The 17,632-nt window shown below is 34.9% G+C and overlaps 1 protein-coding gene across 2 annotated transcripts; it reads right to left on the minus strand.

Annotated features, from left to right (window-relative positions):
• Positions 1-7,952: 7,952 nt before the first annotated feature.
• LOC104613188 (uncharacterized) lies at positions 7,953-16,862 on the minus strand. 2 transcript variants are annotated; one of them, XM_010280912.3, is made up of 8 exons: positions 16,458-16,862; positions 11,839-11,876; positions 10,870-10,932; positions 10,668-10,751; positions 10,544-10,578; positions 8,491-8,576; positions 8,331-8,396; positions 7,953-8,227 (listed from the first exon to the last, which is right to left on the minus strand). In XM_010280912.3, exons 1-8 carry the CDS (start codon positions 16,522-16,524, stop codon positions 8,193-8,195), a joined length of 474 nt encoding a protein of 157 aa, XP_010279214.1. In that variant the 5' UTR covers positions 16,525-16,862; the 3' UTR covers positions 7,953-8,192. The 2 variants fall into 2 exon arrangements, 1 of the variants encoding a protein (XP_010279214.1); XR_016080147.1 differs by having other exon boundaries at positions 8,176-8,227; positions 8,482-8,576; positions 16,458-16,853.
• Between the last annotated feature and the right edge of the window lie 770 nt (positions 16,863-17,632).

A 17,632-nucleotide genomic window follows, 5' to 3' on the forward strand; every position in this document is an offset into this window, starting at 1 on the left:
CCTTGTAATAAAGCAACAACTCTCTTTATCTAAACTTTTCATTTCTAATTTTCCCTTGTAATTTAGTTCTAATTTATAATTAGTGTCTATTTTTCCTTTAGTTAATGAATCTTTAATCCTTCATTAGAAAAAACAATAATAATTGGGAAAGATAGCAGTTTCCAATCATGAAATCTGATGGACTTTGGACCACATGGGGCATGACATTACTAATCCATACCTGTTCTAATCTTGTGGGAGTCCAATGGGTCGTGGACACGCCTAATTACCTTGTCCCCGTCAGCCCCTCATACGATAGTCCATTGGGCCCAGGGCAATGGACCGGGCCGTAGGTGAGTTCACATCAGCCCCATAAAGGAATTCGGCTTTGATGAATGCAAAGTCCCTTCGAGCAACCTTTACAGCCTTGCATTGAGAATATCTGTCTTATTTGATGATGGGAAGATATTCTCAATAGGTTGCAAAAGGAGATTGGAACGGTGTCAGCACGGACTTACTCTGAGAAGCCAATCTCCTTAAAAGAGGCGCCTCACAGCACATCCCAGCCGTATATTGACAATATCTCCCGATGATGAGTACAGACATCATGGAGATTTTCCCAATTCACGGTTGGGATGTGCTGTGTAACGTAGTGGGGGATGATGTGAATTGGCCGCAGGTCCAATCTCTTATAAATTATTTCAGTTATGGCATTGAATTCAATCAAGCCCATAATTGGAAATTCCATCCAACTCCGATTCAGCCATTCAGAGTTCAGGACAATGTTTTAAAAACTTACTTGGAAGTCCGGAACCAGAATCATTCTGGTTACTGGTTTCCAGGTCGATGGTTTGATTGTCCAGTTCGTATGAATGACATGTTCTGGCAAAAAAAATTTAAAAGTTAAATAAAAATAACTAAAATAAAAAAATGGTTAAAAATTATTGAACATGGTCAATGGTTCGACCACCCGGGTCAACAGGTCGTTGATCAATTCAACATTTTTTGGTTAAAGACCAGGTTTGTGGTAAAACGGAATAATTGCTTAGACGGTTTTCGGTCCAAATGGTCTGATCGCTCGGGTCAATAGCAATTCAAAAACATTAGTTTAGGATGTCAATTAGGGCGTTTTCTAGATTTTTAGAGGGGAAAAAGTTGATCAATGGGATTGTGATTTCTATTTACCAAAATATTCATACTTTATTTTTTCAAATTTATGAAGAATTCATAGAAAATAACTTTCCCAATTAAGGGAAAAGTTATAACAATTGAATGAAACAAAATTGTCTTTTTTAATAATGGCTTTTTATGACTAATACCATCATTATCATATTTACCTAGGAAATAAAAGAATATGATAAATACACTTAACTTGATAAATAACTTCCTGAAAAACAAACGAGCCTTAAAAAGAACCTTTTCAGTCATAGTTGAAGCTGAATTGGTTGGTTAGGATTCCATAATCCCTCTTTTTTTTTATTATCTAGTTTTTATCTAATTTCAATCATTATAGTAAGGACCATTGCCATATATAATGTATTGCTGTGTTTGGTATAGGATAATATTAAGATGTAATTAGTTCATTTCACTAACCTCATTTGTAGTAAAAACAAACAAAAATGTGATCAATCAATTATAAATAGGTTAATGATGTAATTATTAAAATTTGATTTATTTAGCCAGAACCAATGAATTCATGCCTAGAGAATCTGGCAATCATGATCACCACTATTTTCAAGTCACACAATAAGGGTTTTAGGAAAATGTTCCAAACATCGGAGCGAACCTGATGGCTTTGATTCTGTTGGATTTTAATCTCATTAGAGAATAAATTCAATGGGATTTGATTGATCAATTACATGGAAAATACACCTGTACACATGTCATGAAAAATAACATTTTTTCTTATTAAAATCAGTTTTTAACTAGTCTCACATTGGAAAATTATAAAACTTGTTTTGAGTTTTTAAATAGGATCTTATTTACACTTCTTAGATATAAAGATGAGAGTATGGAGGCTTGCTGTTGTGTAACGTGCGCGTGTGTGCCGCGCAATGAAGTGCACACATGCACCTATGTGATTCGCGAAGGGTGGCTTTGACTTTTGGTGTGAGGCTGACCGTTGATGTTTTCAACGGCCACAAATCGATTAGGTGTGATCAAGAGGCACCATTCAAAATTAACAGTCATTAATTGCTAACTACCTTTAACAGTCACAAAAAATGGTGATTGTTCAAGGAGCCTTTTCTGAACTAGCACCTTCATCTGCTCCATGATTATTCCAAAACTATTTAAGGAGTATAAATCAAGTAATTGCACACAAGTTTTGAAAATTATTCATGTCTCTTTCAGTCCAATCTGCTACTATTTCACAGAAGGTTTGTTTAGAGACTCTTCAACTTTGCTAGTTGCAAATTCTTGCCTAAGATCCTCTTGCATTTTGGGAATGAATTTTCTCATAATCCAACATCAAATTCAAAGGAACTAAGTGAGAGCAAATAATATAAAAAGACGATGTCTTCAAACACATCTTAGAGCTTCTCTTCCAAATTTCAATAACCCTAATTCTTAACAAATTCAACTGAAAAAAGAAATGTATTGATGGATTGCAATGTTGTGATATACTCAAATTCTCAGTCTCAAATGGGACGAAACAAAATCGAAAGTCTGACGGGACGAAACAAAACCGGAAGTCCCATGGGGTCATATATGCTGTGAATGACATTTTAGGGCAAAAGGAGGTAGGGTCCACCCACAAAATTTCTATGCAATGTTTGGTGGATTCAGTCATTACAAGACTGCTCACACCGTTCGCACAGTCCTATATATGGAGATATTTTCAATGGACGGCCGTGACAGGCCGTGGCTCTCCAAAGTGGGCCTTACGTGAATATAAGCTATGTTTGGTGGAAATTTTCGAGAGCTTAAATGGGGGTCGGTCTACGGGTGCAAATAAATTGGATCATGATAATAAGTTCAATTTTATATTTTTGGATTCAGATCGTCTTATATTGGATCTTTAGAACAGATGTTAGGATCTAGTCAGAAATTGGATCAAATTCGGATCCCCCCAAATTCAAGGAAGATCCAGCCCAATATATATGTTATTTATTGTATTTATTTATATAAATGTAACGCATACACGCACACACACACACATATATATATATATGCAATATTTTAAAAAATGACTCGGAATTGAAACTATTATAGCCATCGATTTTTAAGTCGATGATTTGACTGTTCAGTCTGAACAGACGGCCCATTCTGACAAAATAAATTAAAAAATTAAAATTTAAAAAAGGCCAAAAATCGTTGAACAGGTTGACAGTTCGACTGCCCGAGTCAATGGGTTATTGACTGATTCAACGGTTTTTAGCCAGGGACCGAATTTGGCGTAAAACTGAACAGGTTGCCTGGATGGTTCCTAGGCCAAACAGTCCGACCCTCCGAGTCAAGGTTCGAAAACCATGTATATATGTTATAATTATTTATATTGTATTTTTGTAAATTTGTTATATTATTTATTTTTTATAAAAAAAAAAACACATATGTATGTATATATATATATATATATATATATATATATATATATATATATATATATATGATGATGATGAAAATAGTTGAAAAGATATTTGTAGTTTTTGTTTTCTTTATTTAATTTGTTATATTTTATTTTTCTTGTAATAATTTATCGGATCAGATATGAAAATCCAACTTCCTCATTAGATTCGAATTCAGATCTATGTTTATCAAATCCAATTGGATCTTCAGATCAGGTTAGACCTACAATTAGCATTGTCGGACCATATTCAAATATACCCTGATTCAAATCCAATATATTTGAACCCGGTCCGATTCATTTGCATCCCTTCCAGTCGATCATTTCTAGCACTTCAATTTCTTTGAATAGCATATCAAAGCAGTTAAATCTTCACCTCAGTTCCCAAAGAGGCCCTAATAGCTATTTAAGTGGTCTTTTAGGGCCTGTTTGGGAGGGTTTTTGCGTTATAGGTGAGTTCTATTGATTGAGTCATGGACCCTATGGTCATTTAGCAATTTGATTCCAGAGAAGCTACCAAGAGTAGCTTTAGTTTACGGTCTTATTTCTAACCAATCAAGTAACCAATTCTATTTCGCCCCAAAACCGCTTTTTGGCTAAAAACTATTGATTTGGTCAACGACCTACTGACCCAAGTAATTGAATTGTTGAACCATCGACCTGGGCAATGGTTTTTGGTTGTTTTTTATTTCTTAATTTTTTATTTTTTCAAGTCAGATCAGGTCGTCCATTCGAACTAGATGGTCAAACCGTTCAACCCAAGAATCGATCTCCAAAACGGTTCCTTGTCCGGTCCGATTTTAAAAACCTTGTTCGAAACAACAATATTGGCTTTCCAAACTTTCACCAAATACAATTTTTATGAATTCTGTGGATCCAGCTTGGAATGCGTGAAGCAGCATCATGAAACAATGTTTTCAACCCATCGTTAACCTAGCCTATTGAATCGCTCGAACCGTCACCCGACTAAAATTCCGGGTCCAGTTTAGTCAAGACCCGCCAAACGGTCAAAAACCGTTGACTTGGTCAAGAACTGTTCGACCTGGCCAATTTAACCCGATGATCGGATCGTAGGTTGCACATTAAATACATGCAAACTTTCAGAGGCCACTTTGCACTCCGATGTCCAATTGGAGTGATTTTTTTTTTATTTTGGGTAACTTTTCGAGATCTATGTGTCCTAAGGAGCCGTAGGTGCCTTGCCCTACTATTTTCATGGAAGAAAACCCTTTTTTGACCTCAAATTGTACTTTTTTTATATTTTTATAAATAAAAAATTAAAAACTGAATTAAAAAACATATATTAAATATAAAATAATACATATAACATATCTGAAACATTATTTATTACTAATATATATATATATATAGTTAATACATATATATGCTGGCATGGTATGATCTAAACCGTTCAACCCAGCTGGTCGAACCGGTGACCCACGACTCAGAGGAAAAATCGGTTCTGCCTCCGGTTTTTAAAACATTATCCCGAAAACCCTCCCAAACAGACACTTGTTGAGCCAGATGTGTTTAGCGAGGTGTCCGTTCAAGAGGGCTTTCCTACAACGGTTTCCGGCATTGCAAGAATCCAAAAGTGAAAAAATTAACTCTCCAATGAAATTAGTTTTGATAGCTTTTAAAAATTTTAAAAAATGGCTCCGTCAAATGGTCAATACAGCTCAATTAATGCTGAAGCCCTTCAAAACAGGCCATAAGTCTTCTCAATCTAGCCTCTATTTGGTTGTTTTCCCTACGTCTTCATCTACATAACTGGCTAGATTTGTGTCTGTCAAATGCCAATTGAATCAAGCTAAACTGAACTCTTGAGAGTGAGTGGTCAAGGTAAAAAAAGATTTTTTACAGACACAAATTTTTTACCTTGAGAGTAAAATTTACGGCAAAATTTTAGGTGCCTTTGTTAGGTGCCTTGCCGTAAATTTTGTGTCTGTCAGTGAGTGGTCAAGTTAAATTTTACAGACACAAATTTTTGGAAAAGATTTTTTATTAAATTTTATTGGTTTATTATTATTTTTGTATTATTTTTAGGTAAAATTATAAAAAAGAAATCATCTTATAACAATTCTATAAACCACCTTTGTGTTTTGACCCTAACAAAGGCCTTCTCTATGGCTGCATTTGGATGCGATGTAAATCAAGAACCGATGTAAAATTTACATCGATTCGGTTTTGTATGCATTTAGAAAGAGGGTATAATTATTATAGACGTGCATTTGGATGGAGTGTAGTTTTACATCAATAATCAATGTAAATCTGCATCAGCTCTAAAGTTTTACATCGATAATCGATGTAAAAACTACATCAATTTTACCGATGTAAAACTTTACACTCTTCTACCCATCACTATTTTCAAAAAAGCAACAGTCACTTTTTGGTTCACTGTAAAACGTCATCAATGTATTTTTACATTGAGTCCAAACGCAACCTATAGTTTTGAGGAAAAAAAGTGCAAATGCCTCCTTTTCCTTTTCTCTTCGGTAATAAAGACATTAAAATTATCAAAATACCCTTATCATTGTTAATGCAATATCATACATAATTTAAAGTTTCAACTTTACCCTCCACTAATCTATTTATAGACAATGTAAAAAGGCTGATGTGAAGTAAAATTAATGCATTACATCAACATTTTTTATTTGGAATGCTAACTAAAGGAAAGTATTTGCACCTTTCTTTTCAAAACAATAGGGGAGGTTTTTGTTAATGTCAAAACACTGGGAAGTTTCATAGGATTGTTAGAAAACCCAATGAAGCTTTTATAATTTTCCTTATCTTTAAATGAAATTTAAATTGATTTTAAAATAATTAAACTTTGTATAAAACTAATGGTTTTATTAATTTTTGAAATTAGTAAAAATTAAATTCATTTAAGTATATAAAGTTTTTATTAAATTTAAAATCCTTGTGAAATTCAATTAACTATATAATCTTTTATTTTTTAGTGAAACTTAAGTTGGTTTTGAATTAATAAAATTCAATTATAAAACTAATAATTATTAGATAATTTTTTGTATTAGTTTTATATTAATTTTAAATTGATATTCGTTTTTAAATTATCTTATTATTTTTATTAATTAAATTATTTTTATTATATTAATATACATATTTATATTTATATATATAGTTAAATTGAACTGAAATGGAATAAATAAAGTTTATAAATTAATTAATGAGTTATTGGAGTAGCATAATTAATGATAGATTATTAAAAAAGTTAATGGGGAGAGAGAAAGAGAGAGCTAATGGAATTTTAATGAGTGTCAAAACTCTTAAAAGTGATTGATCACTTGAGTTATTTTATTCAATTTTAAATTAAAAAAAATAAAAAAAAAAAGAAAAAAGATAGGTGCCTTTGAGAAGAAATCAGAAAAGAGATAAGTGACTTTCAAAATAAACCATAGTGCAAGAAAGTGCCAGCTTGGCACATAACATTTTAAATCCTAAAACCAGCGTGGAAAAGGCATTTGGTCTCATGCATTCATCTAATCAGTAAAGAGAAATTTTTTTTCAGTTTAATGCCTTCTTCACATCTCACATGATCTCCACTTGATCCACTTCTAATGTGCCTAAGCAAATAGAATTGAATATTCCATGACCTCAAATATTCAACTTGTTGCTCATGTTTATTTATTTTTTAGATTAAAAAAACAAATAAATTAAGACAAGTGATATATGGGGCAAACCGGGCCAATGATTGACGGGATACAACATACAAGTTTGTAATCATGATAATCTCCCTATCAAATGAACGGTTGGGATTTGCTGGCAACTCCATGCATTTCCCTAAAGATGGCAGCTTCCATGTTAGAAAAGAAATATTTGTCCATCTAAAGCAGCTCTCCCATCTCATAAAAGGAATATTTGTATATGAAGTTTTCTTTTTGGCTGTGGCGGGTAGGCTTTTTATTGGCAAATCAAAACCAGCCATGCATGTTGCCCATGCTTCTCTACAGCTTGCTGAATAGAAATCAAAATTTAACAAGATTGATGGCATTAGTGGAGATGTTAACAACTTCCTAGGAATACTAGTAGTTAGGTTTTGCAAACTCCAGTTGTTACCTGGATGTTGTTGACGAAGCAAGGTCCCAATAGGCTAATAAAACATTCAAACATGAAAATTATGTAAAAGTAAATCAAATTCCACAACAAAATTTTGAATAGAAAATTCGGTGCCAATGAGGATACCACCTTTGTAAGGTACCACTTTTAATTTTAACAGCAGGTAGAGATTCCCCAAAACACCAATAATACATTGTGTCCTCTGGGGGCACCTTCGTTGAATCAGGATAGGTTTGGTTGCATGCTAGCCCACCCAATCCACATTGAAATTCTATGCTAGCAGCTACCCTGTTTCTTCTGATAGAAGGCCATCGACAGGAGTTCACAAGAAGACTGAAATCATTCAATTTGGATTCCATTTGATTAAGAGAACAACTCAAAAAAGGTGGACATTTTGGCACAATAACAAGGTTGAATGTTGATCGTAAACAGTTCCCACATTTATGAATGTTTGTTCGCATAGACAATTACTTGACGAGTAAATAACTAGTGAATCAGATGGCCATAACGAGTATATTTCTTGCAGTGGGCAATACAGCTTACTTCACCTAATCTTTTTCCAGCATCGATGTCATTTACGAGCTTCAGCCCTCTTCTGTTCTTTGGCTGTGAATTGATGAGCCACATTAGTTGAAATGTATTTGTATTTGTACTCCTTCCAAACTGAGCCAAAATGTCAAAACGAATAGGTGCAGACATGGAGACTTACCAGCTTTCTCTTCTTCTCGCTTCTTAGCAGCATCCACCCGTTGTTGGCGTATAAGGGCTAAACGCTCTGCAAGAATATAAAATCGAAACAGTGAGACATGTAAAAATACTCTGCAACTGTTCTAAGAAAGGGGGTTCGACCATTATTTTACACTGTTTACCCAAATCTTTTCTTGCTTGTTCTGTTTTTCCTTGTTCCTGCAGCCTCATGTATCGCTCATGAGCTTTTTGTTTCTCTATCTCTTCTCTGCAAACAGGCATAATAAAAACATGAAGATATAACCAAAAAAAATCCAGCACTTAACCAAATAATTGCAATCCACTAAATGTAACAAATCAAGTTATCAACATGAAAAGCTCTGCCAGCTAATTTCAAGGTACGTATGAACCTTCTGACATCCTAGTGATACCTTGGTTTATAAAAGATTTTGAAATGTCAACAGTTAAATCTAGAATTAGAACAAAAACAGAAAAACTTGTAACGGTTAAGTTTCACTGCTGAAGCTATCACGGTAGCTTAAAGGTTCTCTGTAGAAAAAATAAATAAATACATACAAAAGAAAGAAATAATAATGCAATAACCATGTGGACCACCCTTAGAAAAAACAACAATAATGCAATAATGCTTCTAAGAGTATAGTGAACACCACAAAACGTCCACAATCTCCTTTAATGATCCAAACTCCAGCAAGATACCAAGCAGTGTTACCTTGGTGCATAGTAACTACTCAAGTTTCTACAAGCATCTGAAACATCGACCTCTAGAAATTAAGGTGCAGGTATACAGCCATGAATAAATGTTAAATTATATAAACAATTTACAATATAGTAAAGTAAAAAAAATTATGTAGAAACTTGGAAAATAACTGTTGACACCATAATGGAATGTATCTTTTCTCTAATAAGAAATAGCATCCCTGAGAGTCCTATTTGTTGATGTATATTCTTGACTTTATCTTGGAGAATTGTCAGCATTTTACAAGAACCATACCAAAATTCAAACGCAAACAGCAGGTGTGGACAGACCTATCAGTTTTTAGGTATTCTGGTGTGGACCAGTTCTTATTTACTCAACCCCTAAACAAAGGAATCAAACAATTATACTTTCACCTTCATCTTTATAGAACTGTATTTGAACAAACTTGGTCTGTGAAAAATGTGAGAGGAAGGACCACAATCAGTGGTGGCAAGTAAGAAGTGGTTTTCTTAAGTCAAAGACAAGAGTTTATTAGAAAAGAAGAATGAGATGCAAGGATATGAGGTTAGGAGATCAATATGAATGCCAGACTTCCACTGCACCTAATCAAAACCTTGGAATCTCCTCACAATAAAGCTAAAGATTCTAAATCCTTGGAGAAGGAAAGCAGCTCCATGGAAAAAAACAGGTACTTTCTCTCCCACCCTTCTATTGTTTATCTTTTGCTCTCTTTGTTCTTTTACTTTTTTTTTCCAAAATAAAGGTACACAACTTTTTTAAATTTTTGTTTTTTACTTGAAGCAGAATGATTGAGCATGCCCAACCTAATAATAAATGTCCGCAGGTCTAACTATGCTGACATGTGCTCCCCTGTAGGACCAAGGTGCCACATTTTATAAATGATAGGTCTACACATCATGTTCTCAAACATCAGGCCTTGACAGAAGATGGCTCAAACTGTTGAACAAATCAACAAGATATCCAGAAAATCTGCAAATTACTAATGCTCATTTTGAAACATTGAATTAATCGTGAATCCCTCCCCCAAGCTCATGCATCCTTTCCATTTCTCTATGGATGGAACTTAATTATTTCCAGTTATGCACTTGGTAAACTGCAAATTATAATTGAGAAGTAATAAAATAGTAAGTAAACTTGTCTTGGCAATTAGCTCTAGGGACCTTCTTCATAAAAAGGTTCAAGCAATTTCTTTTCCCAATCCGTTAGCAAACTTTGGATCAGATCTTAAGAAACTGAAAAGGTTAACCCTCTTAATAACAGCTTCAGTGTTCACATTTACAAACAAAAATGAAAAATGTCTCTCATCTAACAAATTGAAGACTGCAAAAGGATAAATTCCATATCTTCATCCAAAAAAATAATAAGTTACATATCTTCTAAGTTCCAAGGATGCAAGGAACAAGAAAACACAGGAAACCCAACTTCCAAGTAACCAATGTAAAAGGTGGTGCATGAATAGCCCCCAAAAGAAGGTTATAAAAAGAGTATCTACAAACCTTTCGCGCCTTGAGAGTTCAGTTGTTTTCTCTATCTGCAAAATCAGAATACAATAATTTAACATAATTAAATCCTCCATCAAGGTGTCACATAAATGGTAGAAGGAAAGCTTGCCAGACTTACATCAACATTTCTAGCTTTTAAATTCTTTGGTTTTACCAAATTAGGGTTCTCAATCTCTATAATACCCTGTGCACCTTTTCGTTTCTGCCAATTTTGACTAGCAATAATGAGAAACAATATAAATACTAAATACACACTGGCAGCACTTAAAAAATAAAAACAAGGTGATCATGGAAACTATGGCCTGTAAAACAGTGGTGACCTCAGGCTCTTCTTCAGATTTCTCCTCTTCAGATTCTTCTTCCTCCTCCTCTTCGGCTTCTTCCTAAGCATATAAAAAAAAATGATCTCTTTATACGCAAATAGAGAAAAGGAAAACCAATAAAATGAAGAAAGTTCAACAAAAAAGGCAAAACTAAGAATTTGGGATGAATGACATTGATCATTTCATAAGAACAATTCTGGGGATTATTTTTGAACAGATGATTAAGAAACATAAATAGTACCATTATGCTGATGCAAAATATGATTATCATAAGTTCATAATAATATAGGCTGGAGATGAATTTAGCCTCTACAACATGCTAAAAAAGCAGCTCAGAAGTTTTCCTAAACCACATCAAGCCTCAGGCTCAACAGAGATACCTTAAGAAATCATTTTGTCACCAACAGTGATGCAGAGATGGCATGTATTTATATCACTCACCAGATCAAATGAGGATTTACTAAAATTTAGAGAGAGAAAGCAAGATATATAGAGAATATCTCTTCACCACTCTTTTAAATGATACAATATTACAGCCTGCAATTACCTATTGTACTTATAGATCTTTTTGTTTTTTAGAGAAAAACAGCTACAATTACAATAATGGCATAGCAGCTTCATGAACACTAGTGGATGAACACAGCTACAACTACAATTCTAAACAGCTTCAAGGCAAATTTAGAGAAAAGAAAAATCAAAGCAAGAGCATAACACTAGTGGCATAGCAGCTTCATGAACACAGCTACAATTACAAATGATAATAAAATAATACTAATGATAACAACAATAACAATAATATAAACCCAAAAATCATAGCCTAACAATAGAAGTCAAGAAGAATATAATAAGTAGTTACTACTAGTGGATGCACAAAGATAAAGGTCCAACATTTGTTTGGGAGAAAGGATAACAAGGTTGATCTAAGAATTTTATACATAGTTTATTCAGAAAAGCATAGAGAAATACTTGTTTAAAAGTGCGAGGGCGAGTCGACGTGCCAGCAACTGCAATGTTTGAAAGCAGGGAAAAGATACATGAAGTCAGTGAACACCTTATAACAGGTGCCATAGTAAGTAACGATTATTTACATAATGAAACTTAGCTCTGAAACTGGTAAATGGTTTTACTACTTTTGTAGTCACTAGCAATAATAAAGAGTCATGCATTAATGTCAAACACAGTAATCAGTTGTGGTAATTAGTGTAGCATTGCATCTTGTAATTGATTAATTGGTTACTTAAAACCTGAATGAAAGCTCTGACCAAGACAAGATAGTAAGTTCCACAGCAATATATAAAATAAATAAATTTATTTTATAAATAAAGCACATAAGTTGGTTACTTACAAATTTCATTGGAATGAACTAATTGATACTATTTAAAACAAATTAGTATTTAACCAAAAAAGCTTCCCTAAATCATATTTTCATAATAAAAAAGAAATGTATAAAAAGGAGAAAAAAAGCACAAGAGAGAGGTGACAAGCAATCACCCACAGGAAGGAAAAGAAAGACCTCAGAACTAACAAGACTACAAATACCTCCCTCAAAACCACCCACCCCTGACCCCCACAACTAAAGGCAAAAGAGTATCCTTCTGACCAATTGAATCACCACACACCTCAGTAGACACAGGTTCTAAGATTGCAAGTCCCAATAGAATGACCAGTCTCATCACCACTTCAATTGCCACTGAACCCAGCGCACTTCTCCACATCAACTTCTTTAGTCTGATTCTTACCTTCTTTGCCGTATCTCATAAACTCTCAGACCCACCTCACTTTTTTTCCTTCACGTGCCCTTTTGCCTCTTGAAAGTGACACATCGTCTTTTATCAACTGGAAACTTGTACGTCCGGTTCATAACTCCCCTCTTTTTAAATCTAGAACTCTTAAATTATGGGGGCCCAGGTCAACTTCCCTTTCCTTGCGATGGAAATTCAAAGTATATATGGCATTCTGGCAACACTTGAGAAATAGGAAAACATCAGATATTTGAAAATTTTGAGGGGGGGGGTCATATTACTTAAAAAAAAACAAAGACATAAACATAAACATCATTGGAATGAACCAAATTGATATTATTTAAAAAAACTTCCTTAATGAGGGTGCCTAGTTAAGGAGTTTATCAACTTTTTTTCAGAGATGGCAATTCAAAGTGCATATGTAACTCTGGCAACCATTCGCAGAATGGTTCCCCTTCGGAAGATTTTGTCAAATTGAATTTTGATGGAAGCAGCCAAGGTAACCCAGGCCCTTCCGGAGTTGGGGGAGTGTTGAGGAATAAGGAAGGACACATCATTGCCATGTTTTCAGGCCTAGTGGGGGTGGGAGACTCTACTAAAGCTGAGTTACAGCTTATGTTTCCTTTAACCACCCCACCACCATATTAGATTCACCCTCTTGAGGAATAAGGAAGGACACATCATTGCCATGTTTTCAGGCCCAGTGGGGGTGGGAGACTCTTCTAGAACTGAGTTGTTTGCAGTACTACAGGGATTACAAATTGCAAATGAATTGAACTTGGAGAAGTTGGTAATTGAGGGTGATTCTAATATGGTGGTGGGGTGGTTAAAGGAAACAGAAGCTATAACTTGGGATTACAAAAATGAGATGAAGAAATTTAAATGGCTGACAAGAAACATGACCTTGAGAATTCAATGGGTGAGGACAGCCAATGCTCTTGCCGATACTCTGGGTAAGCAAGAGGTTATTATGGCACATTTGTATTGGGCACAGTTGTAACTGTATTTGCTTTATGCTGTTGAGAGAGGCTGCACCTCACGCCTCTCTTTGGGAAGCCTGTACTGGCAATAACTGTACAGTTATCATTGTACCTCTTCTTTTTTTAATAAAATTCCTTTCACTTATCAAAAAAAAAAAAAAATTGAATTCTGGCAACAGTTATAAAGAAACCAGGAAAGCATCAGATATTTGAAAACTTTGAGGGGACCATGACCCATGACCCTGATGTTATCCCTGACTCATGTTGTTGTTCTTGTAAAGCTGTGTCCACTGCATAAGAGAGCCTCTGGACCGACCATGTTTACTCTCACCTTATATTGGAGCCAAGGTTTTAAATTTCAAAATCTTCAGCCATTTTGGACCCTTACTACTTTTTTTTTAGTTTTGGTATTTCAGATGAAACTTTTCATTAAATATCAATTATTTAGTATTTTTAAATTTATGTTATTGGTTTTATATTATTATAATTATACTCAATAATTTCAGGAAAAATAAATGAACAAAATTGTGAAATTTTAGATAAAATTCCTAAATTGTGCCCAAAATAAGTAGCAATATATTTCGCATATGGTGTCAGTGGTGAGTGGCCTTGAAAGAAATCGAAAGTTCACAAAATTTAACTGACATATAAAACCATGATTTTTTTTACATATAAAACCATGATTGGAGCTATGCACAAGTTACATGAGCCATCCAGACCAATATTTTAATTTAAAAGTGTCCTAAAGAAATTCTTATTTTGGCCATATAAAAAATCATTTCAAGCTGAAATCCATCCTGTGAACATAGGGTGCAGACACAAGTAGGACTCTTTTGGCACCCTACCTTATTTCCATATGGAAGAATTTTGAGTCATCTAGATTGATACTCCGAAAGAATCAAAAAGAAATGCAAAAGGTCATGGATATCTATTTCATTGTCCAAGCAATATGGAGGCACACAGTAGCATCCAAGCAAAGAAGAGCCTCAAAAGCCAAGGGCATAAGTACACTTCCTTTCTTGCTTGCATAGATATGATGCCCAGACACAGATATGGACATGGACATGAATATGGGAAACAGGGATATAACCCTTCGTTTCCTAAAATCCTAGACACATACAGGTATAGGTATCCCATGTAATATGCTTATATTATTTCTTTATATCTAGTTTTTGAAGCTATGTCATTTCTCAAGACTTACATCATACCAAATTTAATTAAATTTCTAACATGTGCAGATTTTTTGTAATATACAAGTATAAATTGTTAAAGAATACCATTTTTACATATTTTCGAAGTGCTAATGCTATAAAGTACATCTAGAAATATCCATATAGTATTTGGTATAGTATCTGAAAGTACTATATCCAACACCAATACAGTAGGTAATATAAAGGTCCCTGATATCATATAATGCAATAAACAATATATTGAGCATTGGTGCACTCAAGCTATTGCAACAAGTAGCAGACTTATTTAGTAGGCCCATCTACATTTTACAACATATCAAGGTGTCCTACTTCTCTCATGGGGACGTGACAACTAAATCACATGGAATATACAACAAGTTCTCCAAGCCTATTGCCTGATAAGCTGATCCTATAGGCACGAATGCAACAATGTAAACAGTATATACCCCTTGCCCAACTACGCCTTGTATATTTGATTCCATTAATAGCAATAGGTCTTCCACATGAAAGGAAAGAGCAAAGCACCAATAATTCAATATTGAGTAGAAGTCGCTATTAGAAGCAACCAGTAGTAACAGAATTGCCAGACAATGGCATTGAAATAATACTTGGCACACCACCCAATGGGTCCATCTCACTGCCACAGCACTCAGACTTCACCTATCATCATCAGCAATTAAATACAGAGCTACTGCTGCTACTCCATCCATGGCCAAATTAAAGTAGGAGACAACTTCAACCAATGGTAGTAAGGGCTGATGATAACTCTTTTTCTTTCCTTCAGATGAATATGTACTTCTATTTTTTCTCTCTAGAGGTTTAAAAATAAAAGATCAATCAAGTACTTAAAAGACAACTAAGAATGATTCATGGTTGATAGTATACCTTTATTTTTTTTTTATTGTAGATAGTATACCTTTATTTAATGTATTTCAATCTGCAATTAGAAGAACTACTCCCTTTGAGATCTAGATTTGGCAATCTTAGACGACAAAAGTACCGACTTAGATACCTAAGGTCCAGCCATGGAGCAAGAACCAGTAGAAAAATAACAAAGAACTCAGACTTCTTTCTGTCCCTCAAAAACAGAAAGTGAAAAACAAAGAAAATGCAGAGTTCTTTCTCTTTCTTCTCCAGGTGTTCCACACTTCTTTTTTACATTCGAAATATCAAATCTAATCGTTATATAACAAATACAACGAAAAGGTTCAAATTAATGGAGAGTTCTACATAAAGGAAGCACGGACAAATTCACTTACTAGACCCAAACACCTTTTATATTTCCTTCCGGATTAAATAACCACCTCTTAAAATAAGGCAACATTAGAAAAAAGTAAAAGAACTATGGGCAATCATAGTAAGTAGGCTAATGTCTTCATTAGTCAACGAATCTACACTGTTCCTGAACCATCAAACAGTAACCCGATCAACTTCCCACAGTATTCGGATATCATGGCTCATTACCAGGTATGTACCTTCTGTACCAAATCATCAGTAAATTCGAGTAACAAAAACATATCAAATTTGTTCTAAAGATTTCAACAACGACACGAAGAATTCACTATACAGAATACAGTCGAGAAAATAACGAACCCTAATATCTCTACCGAACGAAAAAGTCAAACAAACAAAACAGAAAGAACAAAAGGCGAGGGAGAAAGGACTCTTCTTACGCAGCTCCTCGGGAGTTGAGAATTGCCTTCGACCCGTAGGCTTGCCCTTGAATTTTCCTCTTCCCATTGTCGACAAACAGAGAATTTAAACTCCGATATGAAGCCGAACAGGAAGAAGAAGAAGCAGCTTGCGAACTCTTTTCTCCGCTATTCTCGACCTCTGTCTACTTTTTACCCTTTCTCTTTGATTCGGAAACCTACTGCGGTACGGATTTCTCTTCAAGCTCCAACTCTCCAAGCAATCAGCTGTCGCGGGAAATCTGTTGATGTAGCGGGAGTACTGCAATCACTGTACCTTTTTTTTTATTTATTGGGCCTTATTATTTATTTACTTGTTTGAGTTGTTTCTGCCTTCGTGCACCGTATCTAACTTCGTGCAAGGAAGAATTCGCATCTGCTTCCCATAGAGGGTGCGCCCCACAGCATATCCAAACCGTGTATTGCGAAAATCTCCCACCGACAAATTCGGAAGACGTTTTTCATGCACACTGCACACTGAGAGGAAAAACTTTAGCTGTTGGAGGTATACTGTTTAAGAGAATTTTTGGAAATGCCACGTTATTATCATGAGAATGGATAAATTTATAATTATATATTTATTTATTTTTACTAAAAATCAAATATAGGCATGAATGAGTGAACTGCCAAGAACGTGCTAATCCCAGAAACTGTCTCAACACTAACGGCCAATGCTATTGCCCCAACAGCCAAAGTTAATCCCACATTGAGATGTTCTTCATGCACACTAAATTGTACATGTGGAACGGCTATATGGGGAGACTGGATCTGCTCCTCACATTTGGTGTCTCACACGCACATCCTATCATGCATTGGAACATTTTCCATACTTATTAATGAATATTTATGGGAGATGTTCACAATCCACAATGGATGTGCTTGTGAGGCGCCCATTTGTGAGGAGCAGATCCCGTCACCTATATGGGGTGCAGATGTGATTTCATTCTAATGAGATCTAGGGAAGACCATATCTGCTCCTCACACTTGGCGCCTCACACGCACGTCCTATTATGCATTGGGAACATCTCCTATATTTATTAGTTATTATTCACGGGAGAGATGCTCCCAATGCACGATGGATGTGCCTGTGAGGTGCTCATTTGTGAGGAGCAGTTCCCGCTTCGATCTGGGGGTTATAATTTGCCGCTTGTCCTTTG

This window comes from Nelumbo nucifera, chromosome 1, assembly GCF_055504915.1.
Source record: "Nelumbo nucifera cultivar China Antique chromosome 1, China Antique-T2T, whole genome shotgun sequence".
Lineage (NCBI taxonomy): Eukaryota > Viridiplantae > Streptophyta > Magnoliopsida > Proteales > Nelumbonaceae > Nelumbo > Nelumbo nucifera.